Source organism: Thalassophryne amazonica, chromosome 3, assembly GCF_902500255.1.
Source record: "Thalassophryne amazonica chromosome 3, fThaAma1.1, whole genome shotgun sequence".
Lineage (NCBI taxonomy): Eukaryota > Metazoa > Chordata > Actinopteri > Batrachoidiformes > Batrachoididae > Thalassophryne > Thalassophryne amazonica.
In genome coordinates this window covers 141929238-141948451 of record NC_047105.1, presented here as the reverse complement: position 1 = coordinate 141948451, position 19214 = coordinate 141929238, and the positions used below count along the sequence as shown (strand labels likewise).

Genomic DNA, 19214 nt, shown 5'->3' with positions numbered 1-19214 from the left:
TGGTAGGGCTTCCTTGAGCAGCCTGGTAGGAATGGGGTCTAATAGACATGTTGATGGTTTGGAGGAAGTAACTAATGAAAATAACTCAGACAGAACAATCGGAGAGAAAGAGTCTAACCAAATACCAGCATTACTGAAAGCAGCCAAAGATAACGATATGTCTTTGGGATGGTTATGAGTAATTTTTTCTCTAATAGTTAAAATTTTATTAGCAAAGAAAGTCAGGAAGTCATTACTAGTTAAAGTTAAAGGAATACTCGGCTCAATAGAGCTCTGACTCTTTGTCAGCCTGGCTACAGTGCTGAAAAGAAACCTGGGGTTGTTCTTATTTTCTTCAATTAGTGATGAGTAGTAAGATGTCCTAGCTTTACGGAGGGCTTTTTATAGAGCAACAGACTCTTTTTCCAGGCTAAGTGAAGATCTTCTAAATTAGTGAGACGCCATTTCCTCTCCAACTTACTGGTTATCTACTTTAAGCTGCGAGTTTGTGAGTTATATCATGGAGTCAGGCACTTCTGATTTAAGGCTCTCTTTTTCAGAGGAGCTACAGCATCCAACGTTGTGCTCAATGAGGATGTAAAACTATTGACGAGATAATCTATCTCATTCACAGAGTTTAGGTAGCTACTCTGCACTGTGTTGGTATATGGTATTGGAGAACATAACAAAGAAGGAATCATATCCTTAAACCTAGTTACAGCACTTTCCGAAAGACGTCTACTGTAATGAAACTTATTCCCCATTGCTGGGTAGTCCATTAAAGTAAATGTTATTAAGAAATGATCAGACAGAAGGGGGTTTTCAGGGAATACTGTTAAGTCTTCAATTTCCATACCATAAGTCAAAACAAGATCTAAAGTATGATTAAATTGGTGGGTGGACTCATTTACATTTTGAGCAAAGCCAATTGAGTCTAATAATAGATTAAATGTAGTGTTGAGGCTGTCATTCTCAGCATCTATGTGGATGTTATAATCGCCCACTATAATTATCTTATCTGCGCTAAGCACTAAGTCAGACAAAAGGTCTGAAAATTCACAGAGAAACTCACAGTAACGACCAGGTGGACGATAGATAACAACAAATAAAACTGGTTTTTGGGACTTCCAATTTGGATGGACAAGACTAAGAGTCAAGCTTTCAAATGAATTAAAGCTCTGTCTGGGTTTTTGATTAATTAATAAGCTGGAGTGGAAGATTGCTGCTACTCCTCCCCCTCGGCCCGTGCTACGAGCATTCTGACAGTTAGTGTGACTCGGGGGTGTTGACTCATTTAAACTAACATATTCATCCTGCTGTAACCAGGTTTCTGTAAGGCAGAATAAATCAATATGTTTTTTTGTTTTTGTTTTTGGTTGGCTCTCACTGTGGTATTGTATCGCTTCCTGTTCCGGAGCACAGCTGTGTTTTGCTGTATCTGTTAGCTGTTTAATCTGCACAGTTAGATTGATCTAGTTACCTAGATAACGATTTGTTTCACAGTGTAATCTTCATGTGCCTTAACTAAAGCACTCCCTCTGCTGAATCACCTCTAAATTATTTACACATTATTCACTTTGTGTGTTTTTAGGAATCCGCTAGCTTAGCGCAGCTACTAGCTCTTAGCCGGTTTAGCATGGTGGCTTCTCCTGTCTCTCCTGCACTTTTCTGCTCTGGGTGTGAAATGTTTAGTTATTCCTCGGCCTCCTTTAGCAGTAATGGTACTTGTAATAAGTGTAGCTTATTCGTAGCTTTGGAGGCCAGGCTGGGCGAATTGGAGACTCGGCTCCGCACCGTGGAAAATTCTACAGCTAGCTAGGCCCCTGTAGTCGGTGCGGACCAAGGTAGCTTAGCCGCCGTTAGTTTCCCTCTGGCAGATCCCGAGCAGCCGGGAAAGCAGGCCGACTGGGTGACTGTGAGGAGGAAGCGTAGTTCTAAACAGAAGCCCTGTGTACACCGCCAACCCGTTCACATCTCTAACGGTTTTTCCCCACTCGGCGACACACCCGCCGAGGATCAAACTCTGGTTATTGGCGACTCTGTTTTGAGAAATGTGAAGTTAGAGACACCAGCAACCATAGTCAATTGTCTTCCGGGGGCCAGAGCAGGCGACATTGAAGGAAATTTGAATCTGCTGGCTAAGGCTAAGCGTAAATTTGGTAAGATTGTAATTCACGTCGGCTGTAATGACACCCGGTTACGCCAATCGGAGGTCACTAAAATTAACATTGAATCGGTGTGTAACTTTGCAAAAACAATGTCGGACTCTGTAGTTTTCTCTGGGCCACTCCCCAATCAGACTGGGAGTGACATGTTTAGTCGCATGTTCTCCTTGAATTGCTGGCTGTCTGAGTGGTGTCCAAAAAATGAGGTTGGCTTCATAGATAATTGGCAAAGCTTCTGGGGAAAACCTGGTCTTGTTAGGAGAGACGGCATCCATCCCACTTTGGATGGAGCAGCTCTCATTTCTAGAAATCTGGCCAATTTTCTTAAATCCTCCAAACCGTGACTATCCAGGGTTGGGACCAGGAAGCAGAGTTGTAGTCTTACACACCTCTCTGCAGCTTCTCTCCCCCTGCCATCCCCTCATTACCCCATCCCCGTAGAGACGGTGCCTGCTCCCAGACCACCAATAACCAGCAAAAATCTATTTAAGCATAAAAATTCAAAAAGAAAAAATAATATAGCACCTTCAACTGCACCACAGACTAAAACAGTTAAATGTGGTCTATTAAACATTAGGTCTCTCTCTTCTAAGTCCCTATTAGTAAATGATATAATAATTGATCAACATATTGATTTATTCTGCCTTACAGAAACCTGGTTACAGCAGGATGAATATGTTAGTTTAAATGAGTCAACACCCCCGAGTCACACTAACTGCCAGAATGCTCGTAGCACGGGCCGAGGAGGAGGATTAGCAGCAATCTTCGATTCCAGCTTATTAATTAATCAAAAACCCAGACAGAGCTTTAATTCATTTGAAAGCTTGGCTCTTAGTCTTGTCCATCCAAATGGGAAGTCCCAAAAACCAGTTTTATTTGTTATTATCTATCGTCCACCTGGTCGTTACTGTGAGTTTCTCTGTGAATTTTCAGACCTTGACCTTGATGCCGGTATTTGGTTAGACTCTTTCTCTCAGATTGTTGTTCTGTCTGAGTTATTTTCATTAGTTACTTCATCCAAACCATCAACATGTCTATTAGACCCCATTCCTACCAGGCTGCTCAAGGAAGCCCTACCATTATTTAATGCTTCGATCTTAAATATGATCAATCTGTCTTTATTAGTTGGCTATGTACCACAGGCTTTAAGGTGGCAGTAATTAAACCATTACTTAAAAAGCCATCACTTGACCCAGCTATCTTAGCTAATTATAGGCCAATCTTCAACCTTCCTTTTCTCTCAAAAATTCTTGAAAGGGTAGTTGTAAAACAGCTAACTGATCATCTGCAGAGGAATGGTCTATTTGAAGAGTTTCAGTCAGGTTTTAGAATTCATCATAGTACAGAAACAGCATTAGTGAAGGTTACAAATGATCTTCTTATGGCCTCAGACAGTGGACTCATCTCTGTGCTTGTTCTGTTAGACCTCAGTGCTGCTTTTGATATTGTTGACCATAAAATTTTATTACAGTGATTAGAGCATGCCATAGGTATTAAAGGCACTGCGCTGCGGTGGTTTGAATCATATTTATCTAATAGATTACAATTTTTTCATGTAAATGGGGAATCTTCTTCACAGACTAAGGTTAATTATGGAGTTCCACAAGGTTCTGTGCTAGGACCAATTTTATTCACTTTATACTTGCTTCCCTTAGGCAGTATTATTAGACGGCATTGCTTAAATTTTCATTGTTACGCAGATGATACCCAGCTTTATCTATCCATGAAGCCAGAGTACACACACCAATTAGCTAAACTGCAGGATTGTCTTACAGACATAAAGACATGGATGACCTCTAATTTCCTGCTTTTAAACTCAGATAAAACTGAAGTTATTGTACTTGGCCCCACAAATCTTAGAAACATGGTGTCTAACCAGATCCTTACTCTGGATGGCATTACTCTGACCTCTAGTAATACTGTGAAAAATCTTGGAGTCATTTTTGATCAGGATATGTCATTCAAAGAGCATATTAAACAAATATGTAGGACTGTTTTTTTGCATTTACGCAATATCTCTAAAATTAGAAAGGTCTTGTCTCAGAGTGATGCTGAAAAACTAATTCATGCATTTATTTCCTCTAGGCTGGACTATTGTAATTCATTATTATCAGGTTGTCCTAAAAGTTCCCTGAAAAGCCTTCAGTTAATTCAAAATGCTGCAGCTAGAGTACTAACGGGGACTAGAAGGAGAGAGCATATCTCACCCATATTGGCCTCTCTTCATTGGCTTCTTGTTAATTCTAGAATAGAATTTAAAATTCTTCTTCTTACTTATAAGGTTTTGAATAATCAGGTCCCATCTTATCTTAGGGACCTCAAAAAGCTTATAGTTAGGGCTGGATCAGGTGACCCTGAACCATCCCTTAGTTATGCTGCTATAGACTTAGACTGCTGGGGGGTTCCCATGATGCACTGAGTGTTTCTTTCTCTTTTTGCTCTGTATGCACCACTCTGCATTTAATCATTAGTGATTGATCTCTGCTCCCCTCCACAGCATATCTTTTTCCTGGTTCTCTCCCTCATCCCCAACCAGTCCCAGCAGAAGACTGCCCCTCCCTGAGCCTGGTTCTGCTGGAGGTTTCTTCCTGTTAAAAGGGAGTTTTTCCTTCCCATTGTCGCCAAGTGCTTGCTCACAGGGGGTCGTTTTGACCGTTGGGGTTTTTACGTAATTATTGTATGGCCTTGCCTTACAATATAAAGCGCCTTGGGGCAACTGTTTGTTGTGATTTGGCGCTATATAAATAAAATTGATTGATTGATTGATTGATCAATTATTATATCATTTACTAACAGGGACTTAGAAGAGAGAGACCTAATGTTTAATAGACCACATTTAACTGTTTTAGTCTGTGGTACAGTTGAAGGTGTTATAATATTTTTTCTTTTTGAATTTTTACAAAGAACCTTACAAAGAACCAAATCGATATCTTCCTCAGTTTGAATTTATTGAAAGTCACATTGAAAACCAGGCCCCGGTCCCCAGGAGTGGAGCCCACACACGAACTCCATTTCCTGAAAAGACATCGAACATGGCAAGCATCATGCTTTTATACAAAACAATATAGGTGGTACAGTGAGTGTGTTTAAAGCCCATTTCACACCGGAGCCCACTTCGAGTTGCATTGTGCGGCGTCATGACAACGCCACGTGCATGCAACCCATAGGCGTAGGAGGTGAGGTCTATTTGGGGGGTGCGACACCAAATTTGCCCGAATTTCAGAAACCCCCATGACTCTTTAAATTACCATATATTTATATACCCATATTTATATTTATATTGGTGACCAAATAGCGGTTTGATTGTTTACATTAATTGCGAAAATAAGTCTGACATTTTAGGTCATTCTATTCTGTATTCAGAGTCTACACGGTCCTTGCCCAAATTTACCAGCCCATCTGCCTGAATTTGAGCATTTTGTCGAGCCCAGGGGGTAGGAGGGCGCCTATGATGCAACCTAGTGCCGAGATGATGTAGCTCAACGCCAGAACACCGTGACGGATGAAAAGGATGAAGCGAATCAGATGCCAAAAACTAAATATGTTTAATTTTTTCTGCATTAATCACAGGACACAGAAAGGAAGTGGTTTCAACGCAGATCAGGGCAAAGCAACAGTACTCAACGTGACTGGAAGCCACACCCTCACAATACAATGTTACCTGCTGCCAATTTATGATTCCTGCTGTGTTCCATTGTTCCCGAAGTGTAAGGATGCAGGATTGTTTTTATACCGTGTACATAATGCAGTAAAACTACACATTCAAAAAGAGCACAGAAAAAAATGCTGATTGCAGCCAGGCAGCTACTGCAGCTCCTCACTCTTATAATTCTCTCAAAACTGTGTTTAAACCAGGGCCGTATATAGGAATGTGAAAGGGGGTTCAAATCCTTGAGTTGGGGGTCCAGTGGGCCACAGGGCCCCCGGTGGGGTCGAGGGGCAACACCATTGTGGGGGGCTCAGGGGGGCGAAGCCCCCGAAGCAGAAGCTTTTTGAGGATTTCGAGGGGTAAAAAGCTACATAAATTTCATTTGAAACCCAAAATGTATCATTTTAGGAAATACATTTTTATATACAAATAGTCCTTGCTTGGGATTGGATCAGTTGCCATAAGAACCACCCAGGAAGAACCAACATAACATTAATGCAAATTTATACCTGCCTGTCGGTTGCGAATGACGCAACAAATGTCATACACAGGACCAGTACAGGTACTGCTAAAGTCAAGTCAGTTTGAATGAAATAAAATCAAGGTACCAGCCCAGCCACTTTGAAAATATTCTACCAACTCTGTCAACTATTAGGTGAATTGAAAACAAAAACACACAATTAGTCCCAAAAACAATACCAGGTACAAGGTCACTGGGAGAATTTAATTCACTCCAAAGATCTCCTCCAAATTCCTTGCAAAAGAATCTTCAAAAGTTGAAAAGAGAAAAGAAGTGTTTAATTGAAATAGTGACTTCCAAACAGCAACACCCACACTTTAAGTAAGCCAAAATTTGGATATTTTATGCTTTCAATTTATTTAAATCTTTAAGTTTGATCACAAAATCATTCTTTTGTTCTTTTTTCTTTGTCAATATCGTCTAGAAAAGTTATGTCAAAGAAAAGACTAACTCAAGGCAATAACCAATTCGACTGCATAATCACTACAATGTTGTGAAGGTGTCGTAGCACGGACCCACAACAGGGGGCGCAAATGAACGGACAATGACTAAACCAAAAGGTAAGAATTTAATGTTGTGACGCTACACAACGAAAAGACACAAAATATGCACAGTCAATTAGCACCAGGTGACGTGTGGCAGGCTCGAAGATAGGAGACCCCCCCGACGAGAGAGAAGCCGTACTCCACATGGCTTCCACCACCAACGGTCTGAAGAACACCGGAGCCGCCAAGTCCCGAGTCCCCAGGTGGCCTCTGTTCCCGGCTGTCGACCCTGGCACTGCTGGCAGAAAGCAAAAACAGGATGTGTGAGTGTGAGTCCGCACACTCAGTAATACACAGTCCAACACTGATGGGAGGGAGCACCTCCACCTCCAATCATACACTCAAGCAGCTCCTGTCAGTCACTTATCTGGAGGGAGTGGGAGGCGAAGACGTCGCGGTTCCCACAACACGCCACTCCGACAAAACTGTCCCACAGGAATAAACGGCTGCAAACAGAGATCAAAACGTGGATTAATCCAAATACTGCAGAGAAGGATTACCTCAGGAATGGTAGTCGATTTCTCGGCGAGGAGGTGGAGTTGCAGTCCGGCTTTTATGGTGGTGATGATGATGAACGAGTGACAGCTGGGGCAGGGGATGAATGACAGCTGTCACTTCTTCTAGGTCTGGCGCCCTCTCGTGCTTGGAGCCCGCACTCCAAGCAGGGCGCCCTCTGGTGGTGGTGGGCCAGCAGTACCTCCTCTTCAGCGGCCCACACAACATACAAAGCTAAAAGCCAAATTGATGCAAGTAATGGATGCATATGAAAAATCAACAGATAGTAAAAATGTAAGTCCAAGTATTCACTATAAAATGGAATATAAATGAATTGAATTCTATATACTTATCAAATCAAGGGAAACAAATAAAAGATCAAATTTAAAACCAGAAATACAAACAAAAGATCAAATTTAAAACCAGAAATACCCCTTGATAATTACTATAAAAGTGTTTAAAAATAATCAAACATTTAAAACCAAATAAACTGCAATAAGGCCCACCACAGATAGATGGCAGCACGTCCCAGAAGGTACGGAGGATACTTCTGCCTTCTTCTTCTATCCCTCCCCAAGTTACCCCTTTGAACGAGCTTGGTAGCTCCCCGCTCGCTACTACTACTAATAATAATAATAAAACTTGAAAGAACCATCTTTTAACCATTTTGGACCGTACTGAATACTGTCACCCAACCACGGCAGCTTCCACAAACATCAAATTGCGCCGTCCCGCGAACAGTAGGGAAGGCTAGGCTAGATTAGTTTAGCCCATGTGGTACCATGCTAAGTTACCAAAAGTGTTTTAAAATTTTTAAATTGACAAACGGACTTGACGGTCCTGCCCGTTAAATTTTAGTGGCTCGATCGGTGTCAATTTGTACGGTCAAATTTATTCACGTTTTCATTTTAAAATCAGTTAGGATTTTAGGAGCTAACGCAAATTGCATGTAGCCTAACCAAATCTAGCGGCAAAACTCCATGTTCCACCAATCATAGCCTCATCGACAAGACAAAGACCAAACTACGCACAGCAACAATCCACGTTGAATCAAACAAACATCCATTGTTTAGAAGCCACCAGGCAACAAATGTGCATCAAACAGTGTGTGCAAGAATAAGCAATAATAATAATACTTGTAACAGTACAAGACATAAGAAATGAGGTAGAAATAGAATAAATATATATATATATATATATATATCGTTATGCTCACAAGTTTCGATACCCTGGTGATTTTGGCCTGATAACATGCACACAAGTTGACACAAGCAGGTTTAAATGGCTACTAAAGATATCCATCCTCACCTGTGATCTGTTTGCTTTGTAATCTGTGTGTGTGTATAAAAGGTCAGTGAGTTACTGGGCTTCGGACAGACCCTTGCGTCAAGGGCTGAAACGATTATTTGAGTAACTCCAATAATTTGATTACAAAAAATGTTTGATGCAAATTCTTTGCCTCAACGCTTCATTTAATGGTGTAGTACATACACCAAGCCTGTAATGCTCCCACAAAAAATAAAACAGAGAAGACGACCATACAGCATGTGTATAACTAATGTATAGCAGCTCATCAATGTAGCAGTTTACAAAGCTGCACCCTGAGTAAAACAAAGCCTTTTAAGAGAAAGAGTCCACGCTGATCGTCTGAAACGGACTTATTGCACATTAAAAGTGAAGCAGTGTGTTTGTATATAGGCTGATTTCCGCCTCTGCAGATGAAGCAAAAGGTCACACACTTTACATGAGTCATGTTATCTATTCAGAAAAAAAAGCCTTTATTCAGATTTGATAAGAGTTTTTATCAACAGGCTGTAGAGTTAATTTATCAGTGCAGCTGTTGTGGAAATGCTGCACTCCACAGCCGTTTTTCAAAGGCTGTGTTATTCACCAAGTATCCACAGAAAACAAGGAATTTGACTTTGGTTTGAGCTGCTCTCTGTACAGCATGTATAAATATACACTAAACACTGAATAAATCACAGTAATAAAAAGTACAAATGAAATGTGTAATAAGAGAAAAAAAAGAACGTCCTGTCCGCAGACTGAAGATTTCACAGAGCGCCTGAACTTATGGTTTGGGAAAGCTCCAAAACTTGTAATTTGAAAAAAAATAATAATAACCCGGGAAAACAGAGAGAGATTGGGCACATTGTAAACTTAAAAATCTGCTTGATGGCACAGCAACACTGTTCCATTGCTTAGGGAGAGCCCTGCCAGGATTGATATTGTTTAAAAACACAAAAGTACTTTTTATCCAATTACTCAATTAATCAAGAAAATAATCGATAGAATAGTCAATTCCAAAAATATTCGATAGCTGCAGCCCTACTTGCATCTTTTATCCAGTGCTGCACTGACGTTTCCTACGGAGCCCAGGCACCAGGCACTCGCTGACAGACCCTCTATCCAGGCCTGGCTCTTCCTCGTTTTTTTTCATGGAGTCATTGTGAAATTAATCTGGCCCCTCGCCTCAATTTGCCAGACCCTACCAGGAGCACGAAGTCTCCAGACAACACAGCTCTCAGGTTCACTGGGACACACAAACCTCTCCACCGTGATAAGGTGATGGCTCCTGGAAGGGTCCGGTGCCGTGTCATTTACCATTGATAATATGGGGTTTTATATTGTTGGCTATGCAGTTTCTCCCTGTTTGAAAAATGCAGAAGCAAATTAACCACACCTTGACCTCAGTGTTTCATTTCAGTGATTAACCTGTTCAAATATAACCTGGTTTGTGATTTGTGTGTCACATACTCGTCATTACTTGTGGCAAACTCAGTGCCCCCTTTAGGACTGGATTCTGCTCAGTACTATGGTAGCGACCCATCAGCTACACGATGTGTAGTGAAAATGAAACATTACTGGAGAAAAGACTAACAGATGAAGAGCGTATTTGATGGACCAAACAGTTATGGTAAATAGTGACGTTTTCTGACCTTATTAATTCTGCTGAGATAATTGTGATCATTGTGCAGGAGCTCAGTTTGATTAAATGGATGATCATTATCTGACTCAGTGAGGGATTTTATAATTAAGGTAAATGCTGTAAGGTGAATTGCATCTGTAGACGTTGTGTTTGAGAAAGCAGTGGCAGATTTCAGAGTGTAATATGTTACAGAGGTGTGAATTTGCTCTCATAATTTTGGGGGTGAATATGTTCATGTTTAGTGTCAGCAGTTTCCCACCGGAGCTCCTGGTGCCTTCTCTGCTCTGCTGATTTTCGCTGATCGTTTACAGTAATGTTTCTGATGTGACATTTCAAACAGATTAACAGTATTTACTTTGTTTTTGTTTCTTTTCAGAGTACTCTGCTGAAACACCTGCAACAAGCTGAGTCACAGGTGACGAAAGCAAGATAGGAGTCCTCCCAAACAACAGGGGGCAGCAGTAAGGATGCAGGACTCTGCCTCAGACATCAAGATGGCCAAACAGGTCAGGATTTGTGTAGGAATAATTTAAGATTCATTAGATTGAGAGTATAAATTATGTGCCCAACCTTCCAATCCTGATTTCATGTGTTATTGAGTTAAGAATATTATTTTCCGGTCCTTGCAGTTCTCCTTCCTCTTTCAGCTGCTCCCATTGAGGGAACCACAGCAAATCATCTGTCCTCTGTATCTTCCTCTGTCACACCAACTACCTGCATGTCCTCCCTCAGCACATCCATAAACCTCCTCTTTGGCCTGGCTCTTCTCCTCCTGCCTGGTGACTCCATCCTCAACATCTTTATCCTTATATACCCTAGGTGCGTCCTCTGTATGTGCCCAAACCATCTCAGTCTCGCCTTTCTGATTTTATCTCCGGACCGTCCTACCTGTGCTGACCCTCTTTTATGTTCATTCTTAATCCTGTCTATCCTCCTCACTCCCAAAGAAAATCCCATCTTCAGCTCTGCCTCCGGTCTTTTTGTTAGTGCCACCATCTTTAAGCCATATAACATAGTTGGTCCCGCTACAATCTGTAGACTTTTTCTTCTGTCACAAATCACACCTGCCACCTTTTTCCACCCACTCCACCCTGCCTGTATGCTCTTCTACACCTCTCTACCACACTCTCCCTTCCACTCTCCAGTGTGTACCTCTACCTCTTGAGTTCACCCCAACCTGCTCTCTGCTCTTGCTGCAGATCACAGTGTCCTCTTCAAACATCGTGGTCCATGGAGACTCCTGTCAAATCTTGTTCATCAACCTGTTCATCACCATTGCAAACAAGAAATGGCTCAAAGCCGAGCCTTGATGTGTTCCCCCCTCCACCTTCAGCCAGTCCAGAATTCCTACCTCACACTTCACCTCTGTTACACTTTCCTAATTCGTATCAAGCACCACCCTCAAATGCATACATCTGTGCCTCTTGCGACTTCCTCATACAGTACGTGCTTTCTCTTAATCTACCAGCGGTCATGAAATTGCGATGAACGCCTGCGACACCAAGAGATTTGTTGACTATTTCTCCTGAGGCTGATGGTTCATTCTGGGCTTCTAAACACTCCCGTGTCGATTTAGCACAAACACGCATAAAGCTCGACTGTCACTGAAAGCACGCATCACGTCAGACACGTCATCTGCACCCTGATTACTGTTATGATGACAAAACCAAATAAATATTAAATGAATCCTTTTTCCACATTTCTGTACATGCACAGTCAGTTTGGATTATATGTGCATGTGCAGGGTTTTTTCACTGTCGTGCGCCTGACAGCACCTACCTGAAAACACCTCTCATGGAACATTTTAATATGTAGGTACATTCATTAAGTTAATTGTGGACTCACCACAGTTTTGTCCTTTTTTTCCCATGTACCGTATAATCGAGAGTTTGTCTCGCAGGATTGTGGGTGTAAACAAAAAAGTGAGTTTTCATGTGACTTTTTTCAATCCCTACAATGTTTTTTTTTTTTTTTTAATCTTTTTTTTATTTTTCAAGCCTGTCAGCTATTTTCCAGCTATAGAAAGTCCAGTAAAAGGTGTTATTTGTCCAGTGGTGTCATTTTTCTGGCGATTTTTGTTTTGCCTGTGAATGACGAGGAAACCCACACAAAAGAAATCCAAACTCACAAGTGTGAAAAATTAACCATTTTTTTGTTTATTTTGTCAACTCTCTTGCCCTCTCTCTCTTTCTCTTTTTCACCCTCTCTCACTCTCTCAGTGCGCACGAACAGTGAGGAAATATGACTGCAAACCACTCAAAACTCAGCATATACTGTATATCAAAAAAGTGGCAGATCTCCATGGAAATGTGACATCATCTGTAGCGCACAAACTCCACATGAGACACCAACACACAAGGGCCACTGGAGCAGTGTTTTCACATAATCTCTGCAGATTGGGCATGTTTTAAGCCACATGACAGAATGCCAAATGCCACCGTCCTGTGAAAAGGTGGCCACAAAACAGGAGACAGTGATTGTCGGGAGAGAATCACTTTCAAAGTGGATGTGAAATTTGTCTAAGTGCCCCATGACTGTGAAGTTGTTGAGTGCACCTGTGGCATGCCAGAGTGTCGGCTCCCCCTACAACTCATGTGCGTGTGTTTTGCACGCCCCCCCCCCCCCCCCCCCCACACGCACACAACATATCTGTGCGTGTGGTTCATGTGGTGCACTGACGGGACAGGGGGCGTGGCTGGCTGCCCACAGCTTTTGAGACATCTCCAGTCCTGAACATCACAGCTGCAGCAGATGTCGCGCGAGTGAGTGCTTCGTGGAAAAACATGAAAACATATATCACTTTTGTGATGGGAGGAGAAACAGGCCATTTGGACACGCAGCAGGCGATCTGAATGTCATGTCTGACAGGACACGTGTGTCGGGCTGTGAGGGCTGTGAGCAGCGCACCGCAGGACCAGGACCAGCCAACAATATGACAAATACGCCACTTCAGTCATGTATCAGCAGAAATACACCGTACCAAACATCGTTTGGTCAGTTATTGCAGCGTTTTTTTCTTTTTTTAGAAAATATGTTTATCTGCTTGTTGATTTTAGCCATTTCACGCTCCTGTTACAAGACAGCGATTGTAGCACAGTAGTAAAATTTCCATCTGGTAATCAGAGCATGCGGGTTTGTATCCCGTGGGATTTTTTTCTTTTTATTTACTCAGGGTTATGTATTATTTATATCAGCCCAGTGATATTCACTAATTGTACAGCTGTTTTTTATTTTATTTTCCTCCACATCACCAGCGCAATGTAGTGCACCTCATCCCATGGAACACAGTGCGAGCAGCTGCAGCAGTTCCTGCTCGAAAGACGCCGTCGAGTGCATGAACCATTGCAATGGCATCGTGCACGCCTGCCCATCTGCGCCTTGTTTTGTGGTGCACCCATATGAGCTCTGCCATTGTGAGTCGCCCTGAGTTGTACGTATTCACACTATGTGTGAAAGGGCCCTAAAGAAAACATATTCAAAAATTAATCTTGATAACTGTGAAGATAATATGATCCCAAGTCTGAAAAATCAGTGATAATGTTGAAAACGCACAAAAAGTAAATAAAAATTCCATTGCAGACTTTATGCACAACAAGATATCTCTTGTTTTGTGTGATCAACTTCATTTCATTTGTTCACATTCATCCATTGCTGCATTTCAAGCCGGCAATACATTCCAAAAAAAGTTTGGATGGGGTAGTTTTGGGCTAGTAATGAGGTAAAAATAAATAAATATGGTCATACTAGACCCAGGACACACTGGAGGGACTACATCTCTCGGCTGGCTTGGGAATGTCTCGGGGTTCCCCCGGAGGAGCTGGGGGAAGTGTGTGTGGATTGGGAGGTCTGGGTGGCTTTGCTTGAGCTGCTGCCCTGCGTGCCGACTCCAGATAAAACGGAAGAAAATGGATGGATGGATGGTCATATTACTACTACTACTGCTAAAAATAATAACAATGTACTTTAAAATGGCTGATTGTAATCACAACTTGGTGCAAAATCAATACCCACAAAAGGCTGAGTCTTTGACTATCAAATCATACATTTTTCAACAAATGCATGAGAAAATGTCTCAAAGAAAGATTGGAAGGTATTTGCATATTGTTCCTGCAGTCCTGACAAAATAACACCTCTCTTCATCTCTTGGTAACCTCAATGCCAAAATGTCTTCTATTGGTTGTGAGATGGAGTGGCAACATTATAAAGATGCTTTTGCATCCCAGCTTGTTTTAGAATTTGTTGCAGGCCTGAAATTCAGGAATGTCTTTGCGTGCAGAATGTGGTTTTGCATTGTGTTGCTGAACGCAAGGACCTCCCTGGAAAACATGTCTTCTCTAAAATTTCAGTGTATTCTTCTGCATTAATGCTGCCATTACAGAAGTTTAAATTACCTTTGCCGTGGGCACTGACACAACCACGATGAGAGACCCTGGCTTTTGGACTTGTTCCTGGTAACGGTCGAGATGTTCCATTTCGTCTTGGTGTGGAGCACACAGCAGCCATTTCTTCCAAAAAATGTCTGGAATAGTGATTAGTCTGACCACAATACACATTTCCACTGTGTGATGATCCAACCCAGGTGCCTCCATGACTCAACAAAAATATAAATGCAACACTTTTGGTTTTGCTCCCATTTTGTATGAGATGAACTCAAAGATCTAAATCTTTTTCCACATACACAATATCACCATTTCTCTCAAATATTGTTAACAAACCAGTCTAAATCTGTGATAGTGAGCACTTTTCCTTTGCTGAGATAATCCATCCCACCTCACAGGTGTGCCATACCAAGATGCTGATTAGACACCATGATTAGTGCACAGGTGTGCCTTAGACTGCCCACAGTAAAAGGCCACTCTGAAAGGTGCAGTTTTATCACACAGCACAATGCCACAGATGTCGCAAGATTTGAGGGAGCGTGCAATTGGCATGCTGACAGCAGGAATGTCAACCAGAGCTGTTGCTCATGTATTGAATGTTCATGTCTCTACCATAAGCCGTCTCCAAAGTCATTTCAGAGAATTTGGCAGTACGTCCAACCAGCCTCACAAACGCAGACCACGTGTAACCACACCAGCCCAGGACCTCCACATCCAGCATGTTCACCTCCAAGATCGTCTGAGACCAGCCACTCGGACAGCTGCTGGAACAATCGGTTTGCATAACCAAAGAATTTCTGCACAAACTGTCAGAAACCATCTCTGGGAAGCTCATCTGCATGCTCGTCATCCTCATCGGGGTCTTGACCTGACTCCAGTTCATCGTCGTAACCAACTTGAGTGGGAAAATGCTCACATTCGCTGGCGTTTGGCACATTGGAGAGGTGTTCTCTTCACGGATGATGCGAAGGAGATGTGTTGCACTGCATGAGGCAAATGGTGGTCACACCAGATACTGACTGGTATCCCCCCCCAATAAAACAAAACTGCACCTTTCAGAGTGGCCTTTTATTGTGGGCAGTCTAAGGCACACCTGTGCACTAATCATGGTGTCTAATCAGCATCTTGATATGGCACACCTGTGAGGTGGGATGGATTATCTCAGCAAAGGAGAAGTGCTCACTATCACAGATTTAGACTGGTTTGTGAACAATATTTGAGGGAAATGGTGATATTGTGTATGTGGAAAAAGTTTTAGATCTTTGAGTTCATCTCATACAAAATGGGAGCAAAACCAAAAGTGTTGCGTTTATATTTTTGTTGAGTATATCTTTCATCGATTCTGTCTGTTTGCATTTTCCCTTCAGTGCAACTGCTTCTAAATTTAGGTTGTAGAGTGTTATGTATCCTCAAGACATGATGGTAATTGTTTTGTCTCATGACCACTTTTCTTGATGTTACCACAATTTTCCTCATTTTATAATTATTGAGCCGGGCTGCCAAAGTTTCCCACACAGCCACGTGTAAAACTCTTGATATGTTGAATAAAAATGTAAATTGCGGTAAGAGTTGATTCCTGATGGAGAGTATTTGAACTGGAGCAGGTATCCACTCTGTTGTCTGGGCTGAACCATGACATACATGACCGTGCCAAGTGACTGATGTTTTTTTTATTTCCCACATAAAGGATCAGAACTCCAAGCCTTTGGATGAGCACAAGGAGACAGATGAAATGTCTGAAAAAACTTCCCCAAACAAGAACCTGAAGTCTCCGCAAAAAGGCTCCAAACGACTTAAAACGGTCCCGTTCAAAGTGACCCTGCTGGACATGTCTGCGTTCGAAGGAGAAATTGAGGTAACTGTTTGTGGGAACCCATCTTCTAGAATTGGCCTTTGAAAAAAATTGCTCAAATGAGAGGTTGCGCTTTCCTTTGTTGTTTTTCATTTGGGCAGCTGAGCTTATTGCATCGCTGCAGATCAAACGGCCGATGAGAATAAAAGTGAGGCTGCTGCGCTCAGAACACAGGGGGTGAAACCATGGCAACAGCATATTTCTGTAATATATAAACATGGCGCCATATGAAAGTTTCTGTTATTATTCCAGCAGTGTGAAATAGGACATTTTGACTGCCTGGGAGAGATGAAAGTCCTTTGCTTTAGATAAAAGCATGGAAGAATTTGAGAGATTCTCTGAAGAGCAGCATCACAGCCAATACCACATATTCCTATGTGGTGATGGAAAATCACATTAATTTACTACTTTGCCATTTTCTATTGAAGCTCAGCTTTTAGCGTTAAAGTCCATTTTTAGTAACAGTAAATATAAAGTACAGCATTTTCTCCCTGAAATATGACATCTGTCAGGATTTTGTTCTGAATCCATTTGCCTCCCTCCTGTGCACCAGGGGAAAAAGGGGCACTGCAACAGCCAAGGTCAACACCAAAATAAAAATTGCACACACCATCTACTGGCAGTACTCCCACAAAACTTTTTTTTTTTTTTTTTTTGGTCAAATTTAAACATTTATTTGTGATTCATGGCATGTGATTTCCTTGGATAAGAAAGTGTGAATGTCAAATAAATACAGTGTCTTGCAAAAGTATTCGGCCCCTTGGTATTTCACACATTTTAATTTATTTATGCCATTTCAATTACAAAAAGTAAGTCAGGCTTCTCAGTACAAACAATTCAGAAATGATCTTCCTTAAACTCAAAGCAAATCACTACAATTTGATATAAATTAACTAAAAATACAACACAATAAAATACAAACAGTATGACACTCTATGGTAAATCTATGTGGAGTAGATAGTTCTCAAAAACTGGGTGACTGTGCAAGAAGGAGAAGAGTGAGGAAAGCCACCAAGACACCCAGACAACCCAGAATAAGTTATATGCTTCTGTAGCTGTGATTGGAGAAATTGTGCACAGTGCAAGTTTTACATTTTGTATCCCCAGTTATACAGAGGAGGATTTTCACCAAAAACATCATGTCTGGGCTTGCATCTCAGATGTACCTTCTGGCAAATTGTTGCTGAACTTTCAGGTCTTCTTTTGAAGAACATCCTCCTTGGGAATGAAACCTGGGTCGTTCTGTGTCATATTAATCAAGAATCAACCGACATCTCTCACACCTTCACATATCTTTGGGGGATGATTGAGATTCATGAGTCACTCAGATTTTTGCTCATGTCCTAAAAAAGTTTCAGCTGTTTAGCTCACTCACACAACTCAACCCATATCTCAGAATATATAGCAATTAGAACACGTTTTGGTGTCATTTTAAAGCTTTTTCAGGCTCTATAACCCAAATGTTCTTTTCATAGCATTAAGAAGAAGAAGGTTATAACAAACAGAATTTTTTCAAATGTACACACACACCCCACCCCCCTGCGCAAAAAAGTGTCCTATGGATTTCTCCCTGCAAAGGTCTCACCAACTTTCTTTCCAAATGTTGTGGTGAGTGCTTCTTCAGCCGTTGAGCTATGATCAAATTCACAGATCATGTTCACTCAAAAACCACCATTACTAACATGTCTTAACTACTTTTACTTGCATTTTCAACTTGGTGTCAACTGAATTTGATATCTGGGGGTTTATAATGCCTTGCACTTTCACTTTTCATTGTTTTAAAGTAATAGATATGACAACATTTCAGTGGGGATGTTGGTGAAGGGAACAGAGGTGATGAGGAAGTAATGGGTAGATATGGTATCAAGGATAGGAATGGGGAAGGACAGATGGTAGTTGATTTTGCAAAAAGGATGGAAATGGCTGTGGTGAATACCTACTTTAAGAAAAGGGAGGAGCACAGGGTAACATATAAGAGTGGAGGAAGGTGCACACAGGTGGACTACATTTTTTATAGGAGATGCAAGCTAAAAGAAATCAGAGAATGTAAGGTGGTGTCAGGAGAGTGTCGTTAGACAGCATAGGATGGTTGTTTGTAGGATGACTTTAGAGGTAAAGAAGAAGAAGAGAGTGAGAGCTCAACAAAGGATCAGATGGTGGAAGCTTGTTTGCAGTGGTGATGGACAAGTTGACAGATGAGATCAGACAGGAGTCCCCATGGACTATGATGTTTGCAGATGACATTGTGATCTGTAGTGAGAGTAGAGAGCTAGTTGAGTCTAGTCTGGAGAGGTGGAGATATGCTTCGGAGAGAAGGGGAATGAACGTCAGTAGAAGCAAGACTGAGTACATGTGTGTGAAATAGAGGGAGACCAGTGGAATAGTGCAGTTACAAGGAGTAGAAGTGGTGAAAGTAGATGAGTTTAAATATTTGGGGTCAACTGTTCAAAGTAATGGAGAGTGTGGTAGAGAGGTGAAGAAGAGAGTGCAGGCAGGGTGGAGTGGGTGGAGAAAGGTGGCAGGAGTGATTTATGACCGAAGAATATCAGCAAGAGTGAAGGGGAAAGTTTACAAGACAGTAGTGAGACCAGCTATGTTGTACAGCTTAGAGACGGTGGCACTAACAAAAAGACAGGAGGCAGAGCTGAAGATGTTGAGATTCTCTTTGAGAGTGACGAGAATGGACAAGATTAGGAATGAA

General features: G+C 41.7%; 1 protein-coding gene across 1 annotated transcript in view; it reads left to right on the top strand.

Moving 5' to 3' along the window:
* Positions 1–19214, top strand: part of LOC117507847 (band 4.1-like protein 1) — a 374283-nt gene that overhangs the window by 140378 nt on the left and 214691 nt on the right. Inside the window, exons 2-3 of the mRNA XM_034167630.1 lie at positions 10659–10788; positions 16349–16516. Coding sequence (XP_034023521.1) covers positions 10750–10788; positions 16349–16516 — 207 coding nt within the window. The 5' untranslated portion in view covers positions 10659–10749. The remainder of the gene's footprint in view (positions 1–10658; positions 10789–16348; positions 16517–19214) is intronic.